This window comes from Hippocampus comes, unplaced genomic scaffold (genome assembly GCF_001891065.2).
Source record: "Hippocampus comes isolate QL1 unplaced genomic scaffold, H_comes_QL1_v1.1 scaffold105, whole genome shotgun sequence".
NCBI classification, from domain to species: Eukaryota; Metazoa; Chordata; class Actinopteri; order Syngnathiformes; family Syngnathidae; genus Hippocampus; species Hippocampus comes.
This window is the reverse complement of record NW_017806235.1, coordinates 94,317-119,925: the sequence shown is the minus strand read 5'-3', so window position 1 is coordinate 119,925 and position 25,609 is coordinate 94,317. Positions and strand designations below refer to the sequence as shown.

Here is a 25,609-nt window from a genome sequence, read left to right as displayed (position 1 = left end):
TGATCCTTTCTTCACGGCACTTTGTAAAAATGTGAACTTTGTTCTCCGAATATTTAGCCTTTGTTTTGCAGAAATTGCAGTTTGATTTCTGTATTATTACAACTTTAATCTTGAACAATTACAGCTTTTTAGAAGAGAAAAAAAAAACTTTATTCGTGTAAGATTAGGCTTCATTGCAAAGTTGTTTTTTGTAACACTGGGACGCCTCCTCGCCTCAAAATATTTTTGGTGGTGTAATTTGGTTCTCTTGTGTGCCCTCCTGCTCCTTGGTAAAATATAAATGATACAATTCAAAATGTGATCCTCCTCAACACTAGCGCACTGTGCTCATTGGTTTGTTGGGTGGCATGCACTGTTTCTCATCACACTTCCTGGTGTTGTTTGGCACCTTTCATTTTGAAAGTGGACTTTTGCTTTGAAACTTGACTGCCATCTAGTTGACCACGCCCACAAAAAAAAAAATCAAGTTCACCTTGGCGAATCTCTGCACGCCTATTTAGGTTCCTTTACAAACAAAACAAATATGAAAAAAGGTTTGGTCCCTCTCTGTCGCATCAGGTGTGGGCCGCGATGTCACACACAAAAAAAGAGGCTTCTCTTTTTGACCTCGCTGAGTTTGGCCCTCGCTGAGTGGCTGACCTGTTTTTTTGGGGGGGAGGCGGGGGTTGAAATTCTGGTAAATTTCCAGGGGAAGTTAAGAAGGGGAATTTTGGAAATAACGTATTCCAAACTGGAAACTATCCCATGGGAATTGAAGGTAATTTCATGATTCCATAAAGCATTCAAGCGTAAATATGTCATAAGCAGACATGTAGAATAGATAGCTCTCCTTGCCCACATGCGAGGGCATTAAATTACTTTAATTAGCCCCTAACTATGTTTAAAGGTCTCTATTAAGAGCCAAACGTACATTTGATAAATTCTTGCTTTATTACCGTTAATTCACGCGAAAAGTTTCCCATTTGGAAAATCCCAAGAGTTTTGCAACCCGAAGGAGAAATGACGCAGGAAAGGATGGCAGATGAGTTGTGCGGGGCAGACAGTCAGCAGAGCGCGACGGGATTCCTCTTTTGGAGTTTATGATTGAGCCACGTGGATTTGAGTGTCTTTGCGCTCCTCCTTCTCTTTGTCTTCCTCGTCTTCATCTTCATCTTCTTCCGTGTGCTGGTCCAGTTCTTCCCTGGTGATCATCTCAAAGTCGTTGCCGTTGCTGTGTTGCGATCCTTCCTCCTCCTTGCGCTCGCTGTCCGTGTCCGAGCGGCGCTCTTCCTCCTCCTCTTCCTCCTCGCCGCTTTTACGCTCCTTGTCGTCCTCTTCGTCGTCCTCCTCCTCCTCGTCCTTCTTCTCGCTGTCCGACTTGCGGGCCTCGTCCGCGCCGCCGGCGTCCTTGTCCTCTTTGGCCTTCTTGCCGGCGCCGCCGCCTCGCGGGCCTTTGTACTCGTGCGTGTAGAGGGGGCGGAAGGAGTCGATGAAGCCCACGTCGGCCGTCAGGTTGGGCAGGAACCAGAAGTGGTGACGCCCGCCCGTCACCAGCCAGATGAGCAGGAAGAGAATGCAGCGAGCTGAGAGAGCAGAGGAAACGTCGGCAGGACAGAAAAGCAGTTCGAAAGGTGAGTGGACGCAAGATGTCAAAACCAGACAATGTCAAATAGCTTGTTGGATTTTATACTGCAACCCCCCCCCCCTAAAGTAACTACACAGAAATAATATTTTCCTACGGTTTGAAGAAGACAGTATATTGATTGATAGGCTACGTGATTGTATTTTCATCAGCAGCCCTGCAGTAAGTGTTTTCATACACGTGGGGGCAGCAGAGTCAAGTGAGCATGCTTGCATTTCTCCATTCCAAAGAGGCAAGTTTCATTTTGAATTCAGACCAATTGAAGACCATTTCGTCTCGGTAGAGGTGTGCGTTCTACCTCGGTGCCACCGTGGCAACCCCGATGCAGTGGTTGTGGTGCACTTCCACCTCCTTTTCCTTCTTTTTCTAGACTGGCGGCGGCTGGAAAATGAGAGCGAGGCGAGCGTTCTTACCGATGGCGAGGAGCAGAATGCTGGCCACGAAGCAGCCGGCTGCCACGCTCAAGTAGTAGACGCCCACGCGCATCTCTGCTGGCCACAGCGGGAAGAGCGTGGCGGCGATCACGGCAATCACTGTTGACGATGGATGGCGACAACGTGTTCAAAGGTTCGTGGAGACATTTAATGGGTAGAAGAGATGAGCACGCGGTGCAAACTGACCCAGGACCAGCCCCATGGCGAAGGTTTTGAAGTGGACGGGGTCGTAAATCCACACATAGACCTGAAGAGGAGAGATTAGGATTTGAAAAAAATGTTTGATGAAATGAACGGTCACCCAGGTGACACACGTCTTTTGACCTCGTTTCCGTCCAGGAAGAGCTGCTCCTCGTGCAGCTCCAGTTTGAACTTCTTCTTCACCTCCTTCTTCTTCTTGGGACTGTCGTCCTGCAACCAGAACACGGACATCGGTCACTGTCGATGACAACTTCAATGCTGTGCAATGCAAATGAAAAACCGCCTTGAGATACGAGCAACATCAGAAGGAATCCATCCAACGTACACTCTTGTCCTTCTTGGCTTCACCAGCATCCGTCACCTCCTTCTTCTTGTCTTTGTCCTTCTTCCCCTTTTTGTCTTCCTCCTTGCCACTGTCACCCTTGGACTTCTTGTCCTTCTTGGCGTCTTTCTCAGACTTCTTCTTCATCACTTTGAGCGCTCGGTGGAAGAACTGCTTCTTGAGGAGCCTGAGCAGCCGAGGAAAGGACACAATGTGACTTAACCGTGTTTTAATTCTACACTCCGCATGTGGTGTGGCTCTTGGCTAGGTTTGAGTACCTATTGCAGTAGTCCAGCACCGAGTCTCTGGTGGTGAAGAGCGCTTCCTCGCCCTTCTTGGCCTTGGCCCACTTCGAGTCCAGTAAACAGTCCACCGCCTTGGAAGCTGGCGCATGGGGAGAAAAAAATCAACACAAAAACAGGTAATTTTTTTGAACATTTTCCGGGAAATTTCTTTCTTCTGGCCTCCAATTGGCTGAAAATGCCCATTTGGTTTGCTGTCACTGCGGCTTTGAGGATGAATTTACCGGTGAAGTAGTCCACTCGCTGGCCCATCATGTTGGTGGACTTTGCAGGACAGTTGAAGCGCATGTACTTGGCCACCGCCTTCTCCTCCTTGGTGGGCTCGCTCAACTCCTGCACGCACACGCGCATACACACAATAATGTTCGCTTTTGATCGACAGTGTCAATATTGAGTGTTGTGCGATTTGAGGGTTACGTTACCGCTCATTACATGCCAACAGTACACATTATGTAACTGTACATTTACAAAATGGCTAGAATAGATAACCGAGTTTTTCCCGGATAAAATTGAGGCAGAGATGGTCAAATTGTGATCATTCGTGTGTGTGTGTGTGTGTGTGTGTGTGTGTGTGTGTGTGTGTGTGTGCGCGCGGATGCTGTGCACCCACTAGCTCAAGCACTTTTAGTGACTGAAATATGTTCCAGAAGTATTTACTTTTATTGTTATTTTCAATCATATTGCAATAAACTACAATACATCCCAACGCCTTAAGCGCCTTTGTTCGCTCTTCATCAACCATTAATGTCGTTAAGAGTTCCAACAATTAATTGACAACCAATCGATGATCAAATTAATAGATAATTATTTTCAGCTTTCTTTAGTCCGTTCTGAAATCTGACAGATTGCACTAAATGACAACGCAGTGCCACATGTTACCTCCTCGCATTATGTAAACACGTCGCGCATTAGAGTCTGGCTGAGGTGGCTTCAGCCATGAAACATCCCACTTGGGCGGAGATGAGGCACGCCAGACGGTAAATTGATCTAGAATGGATTATATATATGATGATGGGTGGATCAATGTGTGTTTAAGCGCGGAGACAGCGTTTCAAGTCACATTTCAGCCGAGCAGCACGACTCTAATGTAGTTGTAACGCAAGCTAACTTAGCCACGTTAGCATCACTTAGCTTCGCCAAGCCGGCAACACACGGGATTGGAGCGGGCTCGCGAGTCGACGAGAGGCGGGCGCACTCCATCGCGCCCCCGGCTGAGGTTCTACAACCGTAGAGGAGGGCAAAGAAAAATCATCATACCTGGATCCGTTTCTTGTGTCTTCTGCGCTCCGCCATGATCGCTCACAGCTCAGAATCTACCGAGCCAGAGCTCGCGTCAAGTATCGCGAGACTTCGAACGCGAACGCCAAATTGGAGGAGGAAAGGTACTTTTTGTATGCGTGCTAAATAGTGCATATTACAGTTCAAATTATGACATATAAAATGAATTAAATAAATGTCAAAGAGAAAATCGTTTAAAAAATCATTAATTCACTCTGATTTTGAGTATTCTCTTTGAAATCAAATGTATATCATAGCATCTATACTAGTTAAGCACGTTAGCGCCAAAGTAGCTAACGTGCACCAAGCCACATTTACAGTATGCTTTTTTTTCTGTAACCATGTTTTTGTTAAATTCGGTAAAAAAATATGAGTGCGGTAATGCAACAAATTAAACTCACACTACCGGTATATCTCAAGGCAACACTGTATTATATTTTTCTAACATCTGGAATGAGCCAACATGGTGTCTTTCGATAACAATAAATCAGCCTAAGTGAACATCATTGCTTCCAATGTAAAGGACAAACCAGACACACTTTATTTACAATCCATTCAAACCAATAAAAAAGTTGTGTCAAATTCCAATGACACTGCATAAATAAATACAGTAGATCAATCACTCCAGCAGGAGAACTTTTCAGCTTGCCTATTTGTGTGACGTTTTTGTAATGCATATACCCCACAAACATGGACACACGCAACATTGTCAAGTGACGTGGTTGCAGACGTCGCTCCACATGACCTATGTTCATCTTAAACCACTGCTGCCAGAGTGTTCACATGGGCTCAGTGGTTAACTCTTTCGCACGCGGGGAACAGTTGTCCGGCTCGCAGAGGTGCTCGGCGGGTTTGGGGATGTCGGCGGCCTCCCGAGGACTCGCCGCCATCATCATCATCTCCTCGCTGTTGCAGTTCACCGGGGAGCCCAGCTCTGACGAATGGTCCCCAGGCTTGTCGGGGGCTGCCTGCAGGGGGCCGGCGGGGAGCGGGAGGTTCATCATGTACAGCATGCTGCCCATGCGCCTCGACACCTGTTGGTTGAGAGAGTGTGTTCGGTCACAAGCTAGATCGGTTAGTTGTTTCGATTTGTAGCCGACTAAGAACTGTACTGTTGTGCGACTTGTTTTGTTATTCTTTCCAGGACAAGGAATCACATTGAAGTGGTCCTGAATGTTACACCCAGCTATTCAGCAAAGAAAGGTAATAAAACTGTTATCCAGCCATTTTTTTGGTGTATTATGCTAATTTGACTTTAAAAAATTGCATGATGATTTCATTTCCACCTGTTAAATGGAGTGCAGGACACACACCATATCCATGCCATGAAATTACCTGAGAGCGTATTTTGAGAGCTGGCCCAAGTTTAAGGCCCAGTGTGTCCAGCAAATGTTCCTCTGAGAGGAGGGGCAGCGTCTCACCGTCAATCACGTGATCTTTAAATGTCTGCACAATCAAACGGTTTTCTTTGTTCAGCGTGACACAATTGAATGGAAAAGACGGCAAGGCAAAGCGTGACACCCACCCACCTGAGCATACTCCGAACAGGAGGGAATGTTGTTGATGAAGTTATAAACGTCGTTGACGCTCCATTTCCTGATGTCCTCAGACACCTCATCGCCATTTAGGAAGACATTAGGTGGACCTGAACAGCAATAAGTTTCAGTCACAAACGACGCCAAACTACAAAATGTAAACTGTGGCCACTATAATGGAAATATTGTCACATCTGTTTCCTTGCAACAGAGCTTTTTTTTGGTCTTTTTTCCCCCCCAAACGCACCTGGTGGTAGAAAGCCATTCCCGGCAACGGGGAACATGTAAGGCATGCCCCCTGGGGGATACATGAACTTCTCCGGGAAGGTGGCACACTGGCCGGGGGCCTCCTTTTCGCTGGCTCCACTGTTGCTGGATTCCACACATTGGTCTGGAGCGCCGCCCTTACGCAGACCCACCTCGCCCTCCTTGTAGGACTTCCTGCCTCCCGTCGCCGCTTCAGAATCCACTTTGGCCGGGCGGTGCGCCTTGCCGACAGAGCACTCGTCTCCCCCCTCCCCCTTCACCTCCGCCTCTTTCTCTTCCCCTCCGGAGGCGCCCCCCGGACTCTGCTCCACGCTTTTGTCCTCGGCCGGGCCCTTGACGTGACCGGCAGGGTGGTCGGCGCTCTTGTGGGCCGCGGGCCGCCTGCCCACCCGGCGGCCCCGCTCTCTGTGCAGCGTGCCGATCGGGGGGTAAGGGTTGGCCGTCATGAGGATGCTGTTGGAGTGGAGTTCGTCCAGGGTGGGCCGGTGGACGAAGACGTCGTGGCCGTCCGGCATGCGCTGGCGACCTCTGAAGGTCATGGGGTTGGAAGGGTAGGACATGGGGTTCTCGATGCCCATCAGACCCTTTTGGTGGGCGTTCTCCAGCTCTTTCTGATGCAGGATGGCATTCATCTCCATTCTGAACACAAGATGAACTTTTCCGTGAGGTCTACATTTGGTCTAGATTCCCTCCTCTGAGAACAAAGGCCTCTCACTCTTTGCAGGGTAATAAAATGGACTTGGACTTTCCGAACCAGTTCACAAGACGTACAACTGTGTCTCTTGTGATACAGTGTGAGTGGTGCTATTGGCGTATTTATTATTCTGTTCATGTTGTTGTCAAAACCGCGTGAACGAAGTTAAAGCCAAGACTTTGCTTTGTTTTGACCAAGTCAAGACCCTGACAATGTGAGAGAGAGTCAAGAACAGGTCACAATCTTTGGGTTAGTGACCAACTGAACAAGACTGTGGACACAAGCCACAGAAGCGAGCCTCTTTTTGACGAGGTGTTTGGTCTTGGCCGCCCGACAGGGCTTCGGATTAACGTCTGCTAATCCTCCTCGTCAAGAGGAGCTGCGACGGAGTTGACCATCCTGACCAAATGGGCGGCCACCCTGTGACCAGACCCAGATCTGAAGACACCTCCATATGAATCTGGGGTGCTTCTTGCCAAAGAGTATTCCTTGGTGATTATCCAACAGTGCAGAGTCTCTTTGAGATGCCGACCATTCACTGACCTGACCCATCATTTGAATATTAACAACCCTAGCGAGGCGGATGACCCACAGGGACAAGACCCGGATCTTGATACAACTCACTTCAGAATTGGGCGCCTTCTTGCCAGCATCCCGCGCCATCCGCCACACGCATTTCAGTTTTACCGTACTCGGTTGAATCTCGAGTCAGTTACTGAGCACACACTCACCTGGCCATGTTTTGCTTGTGAATGAGCTCCTGTCGCCGGGCGGCCGATTCCATGGGCTCTGAGGGTAGGAAGCCGTAGCCAGCTGAAGTGAAGAGAAACATCACACACTTTACCTTAACAATACACCTCCACTGACTGCAAACTGTGTGTGTGTGTGTGTGTGTGTGTGTGTGTGTGTGTGTGTTCATACCCGCTCCTGGAAAGGTTCTCCCCGGGAGGACGCCAGCATGTGGTGCCAGAGGAGGGCCCAGGTGAGGTCCCATGTGCATCTGCCTTCCATCCGGAGCTACCATCTCAGCTGGCTGGACTAACTCCCTGTGAGAGGAGGTAGGTTCATTTTTGACTAGGTGGCTCCAAAAGTGATCAGGTCATCCAAATCTTAGTGGCGGCCTCCCGAACCTTTCCATGAATCGTGGTTCGAACGGGGTCGGGACCCCCTGTAACCTCTGCTGACCCTGGGTGAGGATCTGTGGCGCCATGGCCATTTGGTTCCTCATCATGAGCTCCTGCCTCTGTCTCAGCTCTTTTCCACACACAAAAACACACACTAGGTCACCAGAATTCCATCAAAAAAAAAATCCCAAATGCTTCCTTTCTTCCTTTATTACCGTTTGCTGACATGCCGTTGACCAGGCGGTACCAGTGCTTCTCATCCAAAGCTCCTTGCTCTCCCAGTGCCGTCATCTTCCTCAGCTGCTCGCGAGGGGTCATCTTACGCTCCCCCAGCCACCACGAGGATGCTAGAGAAAACGCGAGACAAACCACAAAAGAGGGTTTGGAAATTAGGAATACGGAAAAATAATGTCCCAATGAGCATCGTGTTACTTGTACTTTTTGATGAAAAGAAAACAGTTTTTCAGGTATGTGGAAATGCCAACGTTGCAGTTCTTCCTGTGCATAGCGTTATTCTTATTTACATTTGGATGTTTTTAATGTCAGACTTTTTCCATACCGTTGTATTTTGTTAGCACTAGCAGAGACGGCAATCCTTCAGCGAGGTGGGCAGTATGAGCCGTGAGATCATGACTCACTACGGTCTGGCCGTAAGTGCGAGCTCGCGCTGATTCACTGATTTGTGAATCCGCACGCGCCACCCCGAAGTGAGTTATTCTGTCAGCCGATCTGCCCGACTGAAACATTTCTGGCTGCCCTTTTTATGAAAGGAAGTTTGATATTCTGCATGCAGCTCAGCAGCATCGCCACATTCCGAAATACACAATTTTTATAGCCAGCCATCAGACGCCACTGCCACCCCATTCAAAGCACGCAGCGATCGATGCCACTCACCTTTTCACTCTTTTGCCAGTGTCTTATTCCTGATCTAATAAGCATTCATCTTCCATATCTAGTGTGTCCATCTCCTAAATGCCCACTCAGCCTTATAAACTGAAATCCTTTAGCGTACGAATGCCGTTCTAAAATAGCGCCGAAACTCATTCACCGCCAATGACGGCTATAGAGGTCAAAAGCTCCGTTGTTTTACGGCGGGCTGGCGGTGAATGAGTTTTGACCACAGAGCCGCAATCAACATGATGAGAATATCATCATCCGCGCTCGACTTGACTCAGTGTTGACCTTTACCCACTTACATCACGTATATTTACTGTTCTGTCATGCTGCCCCCCCCCTGCCCCCTAACGTTGTGTATGATGACAGCCTCTCAAGTTCCCTCTGAAAGCATCTTATCTGATAGCCTTGTAATCCCCCCAGGTAGTCCCGCAACAGTCTGCCAGCTACATCTGCTGACCCCATCGCTCTACCCGCCCCCTCCGACCCCTTCCCCACCCTCATCCCAATCGCATCTCCACCTTCCTTCCCCCTGGCGCCCCCACCCAAGTCTCCCACACTTCCCCCAGGATCCTATTAGCTAAGTTGTGGCTATAAAGCACTTTAACGGGATGTGTCGGAGGTAATCCTCACGTTTAGAGTTTTACCCCCAGCAAACCTTGCCTGTAAGCATCCTGGACAATACACCCTGAGTGCTAAGCCTATTAGCCTCCATTAGCATCCAGGTTGGCCTAAAAACACCTCAGGGATAAATATGGGGGGACACAATCGGTTTAGGTCGTGCGATGTGGGCACCGCAACACACCTGCGTCCCTTTTTTTCCTCGCCATCGTCAAAGGCGTCCCGCGTGTAGTCAGTCATGTCATTTCATGTGCAGTCGATACCTAAATGGGGCGCTGTGAGGAAACGCATTTCGCTTGTTTAAGGCTTATTGGATTATCTTGAGAGTTAAACATTCGAGTTGTGTTAATCCTGCCACATTTGGTCAACAACAATTGAAAAAAAAATCAATACGGATACCAACAAATTATTGTTTCATGAACCCACGGCCGATCACAGCGATCTTAAATGAGAGGTGCTTTTAATTCTGGTTCAGTGGAAGTTCAGAATAAACGGGGGATTATTTTGGGTCGTTTCGATAGTTGTGGTGTTGAAATGGCAATTATGTCACACATAATGAAGGAAAAAAACAATATGAATGCCAGGCAAATGAATCTAAATTGGATTCATAAATGACATTTAATAATATTATTCGTACATTTACTTTAGATTCACAAATAATGAATGAAAAGATAAACTAGAACACAAAAATAAGAGTAATAATAATAATAATCACCACTCAATAAGAGTATTTTGAAAATTATTGAATGTATGTGTCGGTTTTGCTATTTTGTCAAAAGCAGCATAACATTTCATGAGCAGTTGAATAAATATGTAATTTAAATAATTTCAAGTACACACACATTTTTTTCAAATGCTTCCTATTTTCATCATTTTTTTTTTCCAAACTCAGGGTGTCAGAGCAATCTTAAAAGGCGTTCAGAACATCCAGGGAGAATATGATCAGATTATTTATGAAAATAATAATAGCAATTCACAAATAAAATGAAAAAAAGTGATTATGGTATTGATAAACCACCTCGTTTATATACTGCACTGTACATATTATTTAGAATCTATATAATATGTACAGTGCTTGTTGTTGCTTAGTAATGAACCAAGTCATTCATGCATTAATATTGACTAAACTCACAGGCTCCGGCGCTGTCAATTCCTTCTCAATGCTGCCATGGAAACAGGAGGTCGGAACATTTGGAGAGCAATTCTCGCCCCCTGTCAGAAACGTTGTTATTTTCGAAAGAGAATACCCAAATGAAAGGTGAGCGCGCAAAGTATTTGGGCGACAGGCGGCTGCCTAATGCGCAGTGGGGGATTGGACTCCTTGGGATTTACCGTTGCAAACGTAATCCCATTACAAGAATGAATTAAAGAGAAAAATTGCTGACGATTTAGCTGCAGCTTAGAGGAGGTCATATCAGACATTGTCTCGCCCCTTCTTATTCCCCTACGACGCACGCGTGCGCACGCACGCACGCACGCACGCACACTAAAGCTTGGCATACTCTCAGTTACACATGGACAATTCCATTATACGCAGCTTGTCAGTGGTAAGCACTGACTGAACAATTTAAGCAGGGTCAAGGCCTAAAACTGCTCGCTAGGTAAACAATATGGCAAACCCTCCATAATGTGGTCACTTGTCCTACACAATGAAAATAGAAAAATGTACCGTGTACATTGAAGAAAAAAATAAAATAAAATCACATTTTCATTGAATTTTGATAGTTGGCTGGGAGAAATCAACATGCTTCTATAGGCTTTCATTTGGCCATTTGGACTCATGTTAAAGTTACCAAAGGTTACCTTGGCCTCAAAAGTTAAAAAAATAAAAAAAATATGGAAAAAAAGGGCACCTCCCCAAAACTTTATATATAAATATATTTAAAAATTATATTTCCAATATTCTTTTTTACATTTGCTGATTGGTTGGCTGGTGGTTTTCACTTTGTCACCAAATATGCTCTTTATCCTTTCTCTCCAAAATTATTCAACAATACGTTTTAAATCATACACCCCCGCCCCACCCAAAATATCTCTATATCTCTATATATATAATTTTTTTATTATTTTTTTCTTCATTTGCCGATTGGCTGGGAGTAGTCACACGCTTATCCTGCGTCAATCGACTCAAGTTTAAGTGAGCAAATATGGTCGCTCTCCCTCGTAAAGCTTCATTTCATGAAATGGACGCTGGCGCCGTTCAAACTAACATTGCGCAGCATCCCGTCATGTGATTACTTTTACGAATCTGTCAGGACTCACCTTGAAAATCCAGCGAGGGGATCTTTGTTTCAGTTGAGAATGAATTCAAAAAATATATAAAAATGTCAGCGAAAAAGGCCTCGAGCGTCCGACAGGAAGCGTCAAGTCTTTCCCGGGCTTCCCGCCACACCGGCAAACTGCCTGCCAGCCTAACTGCCTTAACTAAAAAAGACCTTTTAAATACCGATTGCTTTCATCTCCATTAGCGGGCCTTATCCGCCGCGGTAAGCCCTCCCTCGTCCTGACATCACCGTGATCTCCCCCGTCCAATTGCCCGGGCGCACCTTGCAAAAAAAAAAAAACTCATGTGTAATTACTGAAGCAGCACTGCTCCTTAAGCGTTAAACCTCTTTGGACGTTTACCTCACTAATCCCTTGTTAGCACTTTAGGCCATAGTTAAGACACCTAAATGCTTAGCTCCCTTTTTGCACCGGCAAAATAAGCAAAGACCTCCCGCTCAGAGGCCTGATGCCGCAACGCTTGGAAAATCCTTCCATAAGTCTTATTTGTGCTTTTTTTTTTTTTTTTTTTCTTTTCCCCCCCTCCCCGTGGAGCGTTGCTCTCACTGGGGTGCCGGCGTCTTCACCCAAACATGCTTGGTGGTCATTTGTTAGCGTTCCATCTAAATTGGCTGGATCAACCACTCAGACCTCCTAAGCTGACAGTTTGTGCTCAGCGGCCGCTTACTCGCAGGGGTCTGCGCTCTGAGGCATGTTGACCTGTACCCGCAGAACGCAGTCAAGATGGACGAATGAAGGAGGGTGACGAGACCCAATGGCCTTCAGGAATTGGTTGTCGGGCTGCAGTGGCTTGATGAAGTCGTTCGCTTCTTTCATACAGAGTTTCCACATTCGTAGAACAGCAGAATCCCCATTTCTTTACCCGTGCCTTTCACACAGAACCCAGCGAAGGGAGACAATACCCTGCACTCTAATACCCTCAATAGACTTGAGTATTGGGCAACGGTTCATTATGACTCTTTCGTGCCAAGTAGCCACAAATTTGGCATGAACAGTATTTGTCTCTGCCTTTCACGCAGCAAAGTAGGGGGAAAATGAATGCATGCAAATAGCCTCACCTTGTTTGCCTGTGCCTTTCACACGGAACCCAGTGAATGAAGACATGCTAATAACCGCCTCACTAGCATTCAATAATTGATCGGTGTGCACTGGATAGATGAAAACATTAGCGTCTTTCACAGAAATTCTGCTGAATTAGCGCATCGGAGGCATCTCGGTAGAGTCCATTTTTATTGGCCTGCGCCTTTCACGCAGTACCCATCGTAAACCCTTTCTCACAGAGAAATCGGAAAGGCATTGAATCAGAATCGATCAGGAAATGGGAGCCAATTACAAGCATTATTAGCGCCGTTTTGCGCTCTAAAATGCCTCATAAAGGACTTTGGAATTAAGCATTAGGACTTAAAAACTTCTAAACTGGTCATTTAGGAATCTGTGGGTCACATAAGCTTTTTATGGGGGATTTCTGTCCATCTTGTTTGTACGCAGCATTATAGAGTCACAGCGAGGCAAAGGGATCACGGCGGGTTTAACCTCCCTGGCTATAAATTGACAAACAAGACACTCTTTCTGCTCGGTCCTCTTCTAATTACAGCTACAATCTGCCATCCGGACGTTTCACACTGCGGCCTAATCCTGCTCAAGTGGAAGCATTACGTCTTGATCAAATCTTGTTTAGGTCTTGACTGTGAGCTTATTGTTTAGGTTGAATAATCCCAAAAATAAGCCTCCAATCTGAGTGGCGGCACATTCAAGAACATGCTGTTGTCATCAGAATAGAGCAGGAAAATGCTGCCAAAGGTTGAGGACGATTAGCTTCACCGTGCTTGACGAACGAGGAGAGTGATACACTACAAAATGGCCGCCTAGCTAGATGCTGTAGTTTGTCAGAAAAATGCTATTTATTTTTGTAATAGCCATCTCCTTCTGGAACGCGTTCCCTCCAGAAATTCTTAGTGTTGTGAGTGAAGCCCAGGAAGAATCGTCTCGGCACTGGTAGACCCAAACTAAAAGTCCTAAGACCCCATGCCTGAAAAGACGCATGTATTCTGCTTTTTTCGTTTTGAAGCGGACATTTTAGAGAGATTGTCACCATTTCCGGGGTCCTTCAAAAGCGCTCTGTGCTTGAGATTTTGTCCACGTGCTATAAAATGTTTGAGCTATGTATAATGCACTATCATTTAAAAAATAAAACTTTAGCTTTCAGAGAAATGTCTGCATGTGTGGCACAACAGCGGCCCAATCAAGGTTGTTTTATAACACGTGCTGGTATGTCCCCCATGACTCCAATTTGATAATCGTTGACTTCAAGTCTGAAATAAAGTGAAGGCCCCAGCACAAAGGCACCATTGACGACTCAGAAGCGCACTGTGGACCAAATCTCATTCGCTGTCACACTTCTGTCTGACCACCTCTGAGGTAAGAACTCACGCTTTACCTGTTCATAATTTGGTTTTGTCATCAACAGAATTACGCACACAAACTAGCCTACAATTATTTCGAAATGCTATTTTGGACTTATTTGTGAATTGAATGTCTTGTCGTCCATTTCTTTCACAGAAAAGCAAACAAAGCGCTTTGAGTGATGAACAAAATGATGGCAAAAATGAGAAAAAGCACAGTTGGAGATGACTGCCACTTGTTTTTGATCATTCATATTGTTTGTTATGCTCACTTAATCAAAACGAAATCAAAGCGAAATGGGTTTTTTTTTTTTACCCCCCAACTATACTTAGAACACACAGACATTGAGCGTTTTCTCCAGTAAAATGTTCACATTTTCACTTGATGAAAAACAATCCAATCTAGAAACACAACGGCTGTCGATGACCACAACCAGATTGTCTTGCTTCAATAAATGTCTCCATATACCGATATGGTCTGATTTGTAATGATTAGGCAAAACACATTTGAAGCAAATTTGTAAGCGGTCAATGTAATTATGATCCTCTCTCTCTTTTATAGAGGAATCCCAAATGTTGAGTGCATTACAAATAATCAATTCCAAGCATCTGACTGTTAAATGGCCCAAATGTTCATATGTCTGGTTTAATAGCGAAATTGTTCATCTGTGTCAGGTATCAAAGGTGAAGCTCGCCATGAAGCTGTTTTGGGCACTGACGGCATTCATTTTGCCTCTTGTCAGAGCTCAGGTGCCTCACTGGGGTCCGTGTCCAGAACCCGATGTTCAACCCGCCTTCAACCTCAAACAGGTTATCTATCTATCGATCTAGCTAGCTGGCTAGCTAGGTGGCTAGCATCTCTCTCTCCGCCCAACCCCTTCTTCAGCCCTGACATCTAATGCTATCCTCTCAGAGGAGGGAAACATCTAAAACGTGCAGAATAGGGACCCTTGAAGACCGTAGTTGCCCACCTCTGATATTGACTGTCTAATAGTTATGACAATTTCTTACTATCATAAGGAGTAGCATCTTTTCAGAATGCCCCAAAGAGGAAAGAAACCACCCGCGTCGAGGTCATGCTCAGGTTGTGTACTTCTTTAGGCAGCAAATTCAAACCTCCCTCCACATTGATGCGATGAATCAACGATCAACTCCATCCAATGAAAACAATGATCGTTTACGCCCGTTGCAGTTCATGGGGAGGTGGTTTGAAATCGCCAGGCTGCCGACGCAGTTCGAGAGGGGCCGCTGCATCGAGACCAATTTTACATTCAGAGGAGACAAATCCATTCGCGTGGTCAGCTCGGAAATACTGTGAGTGAAAAAAGAAAATGGTGATTATGATGATAAAAGTACCTGACGTACAAAAAGCATTGTCTTGAGCCACAGGAAAGGAGAGGTGAGGAAAATCGAAGGAACCGGCGTCATTGAGGATCTGAAGAACCCTGCCAAACTTGGAATTAGCTACTCGTACGGTGAGCTTGAGGGAATCTTTGATCGCCCTTTTTGAAACATGCACTGTTGACAGGCTCACGGTTGTCACCGTTTCAGAACTCCTTGAGCATCAGATACTTGAACACAAATGGTGCTGCAACACATGTCGATAGACAATATCACCCGACCCATTTTCATTCAATTTAATTGTTATTATTCCAAAAAAAAACGTTATACACTACAGTATGGTGGAGTGTAATTTTGTTTTCTGGGGTGGAGGCTGCGAGGGAAAAGTGGTATTTCCATTTATTTTGATAGAGAAGTATGATTTGAAAAATGAGCGTTTTGTGTAACATTTTGAATTCACATCTCAAGGTCCTATTGCATTCGTACGTGCATCTTATACCCTTCAGTGCTGCCGTTTTCCCCCTACTGGATCCTGTCCACCGACTACGTGAACACGGCGCTGGTGTACTCCTGCACGGACATCCTGCGTCTCTTCCACCTGGACTTTGCCTGGATCTTGAGCCGCACGCGCAACCTGCCCCAGTCGACCATTGACAGCGCCAAGGAGACCTTCGCCGACAACAGCATCGACGTGATTCGCATGATTGACACCAAGCAGCAGGGCTGCGACAAAGACGCGCCCTGGAGCGATGACCGGCTCTTATAAAAGAAATGAATGCAATATAGCCGCGTGGTTGCACTGAACCGCTGCTTCCGTTTCAACAGCAAAAGAAACACGATAGCTTAAACCCCAAACTCAAGTAAGAGTTATATTGTTGCTTCTCTGCAATCTACTGAACTCGTTCTTTTGTCATCTGCCACATGCTTAGAGCCTAAACCGGTGACACAAAGCTGCCAATTACAACGAATAAACCTTTGAAATTCAATTCATGTGAGCTCTTGTTAGTTTTTGGAATGCATCAAGGGTGAAGTTTAGGGTCGTCACAGAAAACATATCCAATTCATTGCGTTATCGGACCACAACAAAGATGATATTTTGTGTTTGTGTCCAGCTAGCAGACTGAAAGGCTTGATTTTTAAATACACAAGGTACAGTATCATTCTTTTTGTTTTATGTTTAGACTGACATTAAACTTCAACCGGGAGTGGCAATAAACAAGTTGAAATGTCTTTTATCACAAGCCAACACAACAACAAAGAAATAAAATGGCCAAAATGACGGCTTGTCTCTTGACAAACATGTTCATCGGGTCAGTGGCACCTTGAGACGCCACCGCATGCCTTTTTGGCTGTGTTTCCGTCCTCCCTGTAGATGAATGAAGTCTCATAAAAACAAAACAAACCAAAAAGAGGATGCCATTAGGTCTGAGTTGTTTGATGTGTACGCCTCAGGACCGAGATCACACCACATTAAGATGCTTCACGCTTGTGTTTTAAATACATAGCGTATTCTCCTCTTTTGTCTTCAGGTTTAATTTGAAAGTAAACTTCAACTTGAAACGGCTTTTTTGACGCCAGTCCTCGTATTGTTCTGACACAACTCGTACAAGAGAAAGAGAGCAGCGGAGCTAAGATGCTATGTTGCTGCTTTATGAACCAACTGTCTGCCTGTCTGAGACGTGAACTCTTCTCTGCGTGGCCCTAATGTCACATTCACAGTTTTCACTTTTTGCAGATTTCCAGGACCTGTTCTTTGACGATGACATCCGGCGACAGACCGCGATGGATCGTACGAGTCCCAACGTCCGGGCCTCCAGACTGAACATTCTTTCGAGTAAGAAGCAGACCTGCCATTTTGTTTCCATGTCTTAATGACATACAATCTTCTTTCCTTGCTTTTTAAACCTCAGCCTGCAGATGTTGTGGGATTCTGAACATCACAAAGATTCTTCGGCCAGCGCGGAGTAACACCTGGCTAGTAATTATACATACGATGAACTCGTGTTGTACATGAAATGTGCTAACTGCCGGGTTGCATTCAGAATTTAGGATTGCATTGTGACAACAGTAGTACAAAAATGCACCTTGTAAATTTTAGGCAAAGCTCTAAATCAGGAGAGTGTAACTCATTTTTGCCGTGGGCCACTCTTGAGTTACGTCTTCCCTCTTCGGTCTGTTGTAACAGTGAAACCACAAACGTGTGAAATCGTCTCATCGCCTTGTGACTTGTGTAAGCTTCTGCTCCATTAATATTCTCATTTTATGTTTGAGCATCCTCCTCTTTCATGTTAAGATGACCTAGTTTACGTTGTTGTTTAATAATCGACTAGACATGTTTTGATGTTGATAGCTTCTGATTGGCTGTTGAAGTAAGGGAAAGCAGGAAGTGATTGAGTTGCGGAGAAGAGTGTGTTCTGGATCGTACTGCGGCGCAGACGTCCTTTGAATAAAGCTGCGTTCGAACAGGAATCCATCTCTCCTTTTCGTAAAGTAGAGCCATGCATTCAACAACAACGAACCCCTCAACTTCAACTTGTACGAATTAATGGATGTGTGATTAACCTGTCACTCAAAGTCAGATGGGATTGACACAAATTCGGATTTGAAAGCAGTATGTGAAGCGTTAATCTTTAGGTCAGTCACTGATTTGAAACTGCAACCCAAACCCCAATTCCTCCTTTGATTTCATTGTCTGTACTGCTCTTAGCCACTAAGGGGCACAATTGGCTGGTTATTGGGGATTCGGCAGCGAACGGGATTTTCACTCTCGAAGTCCAGTCCTCTATTCATGCAATCGGTTTTGTCAGCTTGAGTCTCTCAGTTCATGTGTTTAAAAACAAAGGGCAAATGTATATTTGCGTGGTTGAGGAAATTACAGGAGATTGGCGTCTGATTTTGTGCTCCACGTTCTTTGCAGGCACCGTATGGTTTTTTGCAAGGGTCTTGTCTTTTCATGAGCTTCTCATTTACAAACAGCGTGAGGCTCTTTTACGGGCTCTCAAATCATGTTGTTGGGTTTTGTTTTTGTTTTAGAAAAAGGGCATGTGACTCTTGATAACTGCAAATTACAGCGGTGCCTTGTTTCTTGTTTTCTGTTTTAGACCTTAACCCAAAATTGAAGGCCGAATTTGACATCTTACCCTTGGTTTCAAATGTAATGTGATACAACAGCAATTCCAACATCCATCCAAAGTAATATGAATCAATCCGACACAGTGTGGAGTGGCACTCCTCAGGGAAACGTAATCGGTCCATTCATGATCTAGTGAAAAAAAGTGACCTTCTGGATGAATACTTTTGTATTCCCGTCATGTATAATTGCCATCGTGCAAGGTTCTTGCTTGGTTTTGACGGAGGTGTACTGCATTGAAGTGGACTTAATAGCTAACAGCTCTTTGCCCCCCCCCCCCCACACACACACACAATCAGTGCAATTTGAAAATGTACAAAATCAACCAGTAGCAAAAACCTTCCAGGAAATACAGGTCCTCCGGCTTCGCCCGGCTGCTAATGACAGGGCTGCTATTGGTCGGGGCGGCGGCCAATCCGGCGGCACCTAACAGCAATCCATGTGGTGTTGTCGTTTTCGTTTTTAATGACCTGGGGGGGGGGACCGGGGGGGGGGGGGGTGTAGGGGAGGCATCCTTAAAACCGCCGCCCCTGCCTGCCCGTGCCATAGCGGCTGGCAAAGAGGCACAGGTGGGCCAGACAGCTCAGGCCAACAAGCAGAAGAGGACACTGAGACGAGACCCCTTCAGCACCAGTGCAGGTAAGTAACACTTGGTGTCAAAAGTCCTGCTAAAATCCACGTCTATGTCCGATTGTTAACAGTCATCATTTAACACACAGGAAGCGCCTCAAAGCGAGAATGGCATCGCCTTCCCTGATCCACGTTGGATTCCTTCTAGCCATCATATTCTTACCAGGTGAGACTTTTTTTGAAATACTCTTTCAAATTCACATTAGATAAATGGAACGTTTTGGGTTTTAGTGGGTTTTATGATGGTAAAGGTTCTATAAAATGCAATGTGCTTCTTGCCACTGTCAGTTATTCGTGCGGTGTACTGTTACCCTCCAAAAAGAAGTCCGTTTTGAAAAATGATGTTTTTCTTCAAATCATTTCTTCTTGACGGTGGCCACCTCTGCTAAGATTGTCCCCATATTCTGTATTTCAGTGGTTCTCAAAGGTTTGACACCGAAGAACCACCTAAAAAAACAAAAATTCATTGCTCTCCGAGGACCACTATTTAAAATACAGTAGCTCGGTAGGTTCGGTAAGTGTTCATCAAAAGATGAAAGCTGCACTTCCTGTTTCTTCTGGTGCCAATGTTTACCACACTGAGAACATTTTTGACGATCCATGAAAGAAATAATTCGTTTTGTGGGTTTTTTTCCCCTGAAAGTGCAAACGTTTTTAAGAGGTTTCTAGAAAAATCCCCAAAGCCTCACATGGTTCGAAATCAGTGTTTTAATATGATCAAATAAAGTTATTAAACATGTCATTGAAATGAAGAGCGCCATTATCCACAAGGGGACATGTTATTAACATTCTAAAGGAGATGTCATGGAAGTGCACGAAGAGTAGTTTCAGGGTTTGGTCTGCCTTTTTTTTTTTTTTTTTTAAATAATAAATGCAACATGGCCCCTCAGACGAGCAAATTGGCCTGTGGTAGAGAGAAAGTTTCCCCTGCTTTAAAAGCTGATGAAAAGTCATATCCAGACCCCAAGTTGGTGCCCCAATCAGCTGAGTCGACTGTTTGACTTTTACGAGTGCGAAACTTCAGAAGGAAACCCCCGGTGGAGCGGAGGGACACGGGAATGCATACAATCATCACGTCCGCATACAGTTTTGGCCTTTTTTTTTTTCTTTTACAGCACAGAGGTAATTAGCCGACGTCAGGGCCCATACTTTGAAGTTTTACAGGTGGAGGTGGCCCCCCGGTTGTCTTATAAACACACAGATGCTTGTTAAAAGCGATTGCGGGTGCTACCAGGGCGCCGCCATCCCGGCACATGCCGCGTTTTGCACCCCCGAGGGGCCCTTTTGGGCGGCTCAGCATTTTTTTTTTCTTCCGTGTGGAGGGAAAGCGCGACATCTGGTCCTTGTCAGTGAAGGCGCCTGTTGCTTGCTAATGTGACTCCTGTGTGGGTTTGACAGAGTTCCTCGGGGCAGTCCCACTGGAGCGGCGCAAGGAGGACCGAGGTGAGGATGCGTTGATGTTTTCACGGGGGATTCTTTGGTGGCACCGCACTGCTTTTCAATATGATGACATGAGATGAAATCAAATGTGCGCAACCGGCATTTTTGCCGTAAATGCATCCATGAAAATCAATGGCGAGCATTTTTACATGAAATACACACGCTGAAAGCGCAATTGGATTCAATGACATTCCAGCAAGTGTTGTTCTTCATGCGGATGCGTTTTGTTGCTGTGCTTTCAGTTGGTGGGGTACCTGATGACATGAAGGCTGAGGGCATGGCCAACCTGAGAAAGTCGGTGCGCCACAGGAGGAACGCGCCTGTCATGACGGCGCCCCAGTTCCAGCGCCTCCCTGACTTCTGGGCCTGGTACAAGTATTTCATGGACAGCCACAACCAGGAGGGAGTGAGTGCTGCTCACATTTATTATTTTGCCTCCCGTGCAGGGATTTTTGTTGTTGTTTTGTTTTGTGAAATGAATCGTTATTTTGCTCAAAGATACAGCACATGTGTCCCAAAATTACTCAGTGATACAAATATAGAGCTACGAGAACTCAACTTTTGGTGAGGTACCCTAAAGAATTCAGTTTTGACATTTTGTGAGCATCTGTGTTTCCTTGTGGCCTGGAAAAAGTCAAATTAAGCATAAAACAAACAAAATGACACCTTTTATATACAAAACAACCATGTTGGTAAGGCAAAGGCCTGAGGAAAATCCGCCGAGCGTGATACGAACAAACAATGCAAAATGCCATTGACATGCGAACGGTTTGCATCGATAAGTGCAGCAATGGCTATTTGAACACAAGTGGTGGAGCAGCACATGTATCCAGACGGCATTCTTTAAACTCTGAAAAAGCTCGTTACAGTTAGCCCTGACTTGCAAAATTTTCAAAATGAGACGGAAAAGGAATTTTTTTTTCAAACATTTTGTGCTCGATAGGTTGAGGATTTGGACCGTCTGTACATGGCGTACCTTCAGAACAAGCACAGGACCGAAGAGGGCCCTTCCTTTAACCATTACCTCAAACACTTGAGCGAAATCTACAAGGCCTGCGCCGACTCCGACGACCCAGAATGCATCGCCGAGTCCACCAGCAAGCCAAAGGCGGCCGTGGTGATGCCCGCCGCAATCAAGTCTTCCGCCGTCCAGATGTGCAACCCCTACGTCGACCCCTACTGCCTCTTCCCGCTGACCTCTAAAGCCATCGCCGAGCCGCAGCCGGCCCCGGCCAAGGCGCCCGCCCCCATCGTCCCCCCCGTACTGCCGATGCCTATGAAGAGCCCGGCAGGCTTGTACCGCTACGCTCCCGTGCTGGAGCCCTTTGTGAGCCACGAGCAAAAGGCTGAGCTGCTGCGGATCTGCAACCACGACGACATCGAGTGTCTTCAGTACCACCTAAGGGCGGCGTACGGCTACCGACCCGCCGCCGGTCCCGCTCCGTCCTACGCCGCCCTCAAATGTGACCCCAAGGACCCTTATTGCAATCCAATGATGGCTCAAAAGGCCCCCACGGGCTATTACCATCTGCGCTACCCAAGCTGCGACCCGGCTGCGGATCCCTTTTGCGTGGGCAACGTCGCCGCTCCTGCCGGCCTCGGTGCCGACCCGGCACCTCCGGAGCGGCGCTGCAACCCGCTGTTTGATGCCGGCTGCAACCCGTTGACCGCCACCAAGTTGTCGAGCCTCGGCAAGCCCGTGCTGGAGTACGCCACGAAAGGCCAGCCCGCCCACGTCGCCTCCCCCCTGACCTGTGACCCCCGCTACGATCCCTACTGCATACTGGCGGCAGCCGCTGCCCTGCGCAAGCCCCGACCACAACTCCCGGAGCAACAGGTCTGAATCTCACATCCTGAGTCACGTTTTCACGAGTGTTACTCTCACTTTTGTTACTTTTCAATTTGGCTTATTGTGTAGTACACGTTGGTACCTTGACTTCGGAGCGTTCCAACTACGACGAAACCGTCACTTGCTCAACTTTTTTGCTTTGTAATTGCAATTCAAGGTTTTAGTCATGAGCGAGCTTCAGATGCGCCACCGCTCTCGTCAAGTGAAAGAAAAATGGAGCAATTAAAATACCGCAATGCCCTCGCATGTGGGCAAGGAGAGCCACAGTCGCTGATTCACCTTCAGCCGTTTATTGAGCGAGAAAAAAACGAATGAGATCACCCGCAAGGAGCTGCTGTTCGTCTACGACTCACAACCGCACGTTCGAATAATGGATGGAACTTGTAAGTCAAGGTACCACTGCACACGTGAATGTTCCGGACATTTGAAGTGATTCAAACACACTTTTTAAACACATTGTAAATGTATTTGAGCAAACACCAAATCAATTCAAGCCTAAAATGTAGAGAAACTACGACAGTATTGGAGTATCTGATTTCATATCGGATCACGGTGAGATCATGTGGCTTTAAGGCGGCGGCGGCGGCGTCTCGTAGGGCGATGTGTGAGTGTCTGGGCCGAGCTGCGGCTGAGAGCAGCTCCCGGATGAGTGTTTTCATTGTGTTTGTGTTGAAATGTTTTGCCAGTGATGAATAAATGGCTGAAAAGTGCATCGGCACCTGTGGCTTTCCTTTCCCACATGCGAGGGCATTACAGTGAAAATTGAATTAAAAAATAAAAAAAACGTTTACTACAGACCGCAGATTTTTGCGACAGACAAATAGACAAAAAAGTTTAAAAAATCTGCAAGAACACCGTCGTTAATTTTTGCTGTGTAACGCTTTCACTTTCTGGCTGTATGACCAAAACCCACCCACCAATCAATCAATCAGGTCCGCTACAAGCTCGGCATCCGCGGCAAGACCAAGGAGCCCGCTACGATCCCTACTGCATACTGGCGGCAGCCGCTGCCCTGCGCAAGCCCCGACCACAACTCCCGGAGCAACAGGTCTGAATCTCACATCCTGAGTCACGTTTTCACGAGTGTTACTCTCACTTTTGTTACTTTTCAATTTGGCTTATTGTGTAGTACACGTTGGTACCTTGACTTCGGAGCGTTCCAACTACGACGAAACCGTCACTTGCTCAACTTTTTTGCTTTGTAATTGCAATTCAAGGTTTTAGTCATGAGCGAGCTTCAGATGCGCCACCGCTCTCGTCAAGTGAAAGAAAAATGGAGCAATTAAAATACCGCAATGCCCTCGCATGTGGGCAAGGAGAGCCACAGTCGCTGATTCACCTTCAGCCGTTTATTGAGCGAGAAAAAAACGAATGAGATCACCCGCAAGGAGCTGCTGTTCGTCTACGACTCACAACCGCACGTTCGAATAATGGATGGAACTTGTAAGTCAAGGTACCACTGCACACGTGAATGTTCCGGACATTTGAAGTGATTCAAACACACTTTTTAAACACATTGTAAATGTATTTGAGCAAACACCAAATCAATTCAAGCCTAAAATGTAGAGAAACTACGACAGTATTGGAGTATCTGATTTCATATCGGATCACGGTGAGATCATGTGGCTTTAAGGCGGCGGCGGCGGCGTCTCGTAGGGCGATGTGTGAGTGTCTGGGCCGAGCTGCGGCTGAGAGCAGCTCCCGGATGAGTGTTTTCATTGTGTTTGTGTTGAAATGTTTTGCCAGTGATGAATAAATGGCTGAAAAGTGCATCGGCACCTGTGGCTTTCCTTTCCCACATGCGAGGGCATTACAGTGAAAATTGAATTAAAAAATAAAAAAAACGTTTACTACAGACCGCAGATTTTTGCGACAGACAAATAGACAAAAAAGTTTAAAAAATCTGCAAGAACACCGTCGTTAATTTTTGCTGTGTAACGCTTTCACTTTCTGGCTGTATGACCAAAACCCACCCACCAATCAATCAATCAGGTCCGCTACAAGCTCGGCATCCGCGGCAAGACCAAGGAGGGCGACGACTGCTATGTGCACTATGACAAAGACTGCACCCCGGTCGACCCCCGGCAGAAGGCCGAGGCTCCGGCCGAGCCCCGCTGCCATCCCTTTGACCCCACCTGCGCAAAGTTTGCGCCGCCCTCCGCCGTTCGAGCCCGGGGACCCGGCGAGGGCGCCATCATCCTCCCTGACCCGCACTGCGACCCGGAGCTCGACTACAACTGTCGCCTGCGTCGCGCCGACACAGACGACGAGGAGAAAGCGGCGTTGCGGCTCGCCCACAAAACAACCAAGGAGGCCACAAAATCCGGCTTCCCTCGTTTTGACGACTTCCTCCGGGGCGTCATGACCAGCCACAAGTCCATTTAAAATAACCCTTACAGAAAAACCTGAAACCAGTACAAAAATGTGATTGTTTTTTTTATTTTTTTTTTAATCAAATGACATAAAAGTTGTATGGATGTAGAAAAGAGTCATACGTATGTATGCGTAGATGTTTCTGTTAGATTGTGTTAGGTTGCAGCAAGTATTGCAGATTCCGCTGTCAAGATACCCAAACTGTATTTAATATTGACTTCTTTTATTCAGTTTTGATGAAGTTCTTCATAAAAACTAAAGCTGAATAGGCCGTCGCACCCACTTTTGTTTTCATGGCGAATAGTACAAATGATCAAACTTTGACACGCTGCTCCACCCACATTACCTGGCGTGTCGGTAAAAAGGTTTCACAAGTCAGGGTCACCCTTCTGTCTGGACGAGCAAAATGGACGTCTTCCTGTTCAATTTCAGTCAAGCCCCACGCTCGGAGTGGCCCTCGATTCATTTTTGAAAAAGAAAAATGTTGACTGAAGGATGCAATGCCAATTTTCCCCACAGGGTGGCAGCATCGCTCCCCGGGGTCTCCAAGCCTGAGGCTGTAAACGTGAAGAAGGACGTGACATGGCCACCACGATACCGAGCTCCAAAGTACATAAAGAAGTTTCTTTTTACCCTTCCCACAGCGTTGACAGTTCGGTTAAAGCGCACGAGGGTTTAGTCAATTCCCGCCCTGCAAAAATATGGATATATTCCAACACGTAATTGTGTTTTAAACGCGTATGGTGGCTTAATTGGACGGCGGCCGTTCTGTTGGGGAGACCAAGTTGACTACCCGAACTGCAACCTTTAGCCAGGTGAGGAAGCCATCTCATTCATTTGCGGATTTGAATGACACGCAGCAAAACCT

General features: G+C 46.3%; 4 protein-coding genes across 4 annotated transcripts; 2 read left to right on the top strand and 2 right to left on the bottom strand.

Annotated features, from left to right (window-relative positions):
• Nucleotides 1–652: 652 nt before the first annotated feature.
• On the bottom strand, nucleotides 653–4,243 carry sec62 (SEC62 homolog, preprotein translocation factor). Its single transcript, XM_019856722.1, has 8 exons — nucleotides 4,138–4,243; nucleotides 3,105–3,213; nucleotides 2,857–2,962; nucleotides 2,582–2,765; nucleotides 2,380–2,466; nucleotides 2,242–2,302; nucleotides 2,035–2,154; nucleotides 653–1,562 (listed from the first exon to the last, which is right to left on the bottom strand). Exons 1-8 carry the CDS (start codon nucleotides 4,171–4,173, stop codon nucleotides 1,078–1,080), a joined length of 1,188 nt encoding a protein of 395 aa, XP_019712281.1. The 5' UTR covers nucleotides 4,174–4,243; the 3' UTR covers nucleotides 653–1,077.
• A 438-nt stretch (nucleotides 4,244–4,681) lies between these two features.
• samd7 (sterile alpha motif domain containing 7) lies at nucleotides 4,682–12,413 on the bottom strand. Its single transcript, XM_019856717.1, has 9 exons — nucleotides 11,556–12,413; nucleotides 7,994–8,125; nucleotides 7,785–7,908; nucleotides 7,576–7,700; nucleotides 7,386–7,467; nucleotides 5,941–6,599; nucleotides 5,688–5,803; nucleotides 5,494–5,604; nucleotides 4,682–5,192 (listed from the first exon to the last, which is right to left on the bottom strand). Exons 2-9 carry the CDS (start codon nucleotides 8,094–8,096, stop codon nucleotides 4,938–4,940), a joined length of 1,575 nt encoding a protein of 524 aa, XP_019712276.1. The 5' UTR covers nucleotides 8,097–8,125; nucleotides 11,556–12,413; the 3' UTR covers nucleotides 4,682–4,937.
• Nucleotides 12,414–13,778: 1,365 nt separating this feature from the next.
• On the top strand, nucleotides 13,779–16,309 carry LOC109507289 (apolipoprotein D-like). Its single transcript, XM_019856622.1, has 5 exons — nucleotides 13,779–13,994; nucleotides 14,654–14,788; nucleotides 15,171–15,292; nucleotides 15,368–15,453; nucleotides 15,826–16,309. The coding sequence occupies exons 2-5, from the start codon at nucleotides 14,675–14,677 to the stop codon at nucleotides 16,083–16,085; spliced, it is 582 nt and encodes a 193-aa protein (XP_019712181.1). The 5' UTR covers nucleotides 13,779–13,994; nucleotides 14,654–14,674; the 3' UTR covers nucleotides 16,086–16,309.
• A 2,650-nt stretch (nucleotides 16,310–18,959) lies between these two features.
• and2 (actinodin2) lies at nucleotides 18,960–25,012 on the top strand. The gene is made up of 6 exons (XM_019856626.1): nucleotides 18,960–19,088; nucleotides 19,169–19,245; nucleotides 20,478–20,522; nucleotides 20,762–20,925; nucleotides 21,463–22,356; nucleotides 24,361–25,012. Exons 2-6 carry the CDS (start codon nucleotides 19,188–19,190, stop codon nucleotides 24,751–24,753), a joined length of 1,554 nt encoding a protein of 517 aa, XP_019712185.1. The 5' UTR covers nucleotides 18,960–19,088; nucleotides 19,169–19,187; the 3' UTR covers nucleotides 24,754–25,012.
• Nucleotides 25,013–25,609: the final 597 nt, after the last annotated feature.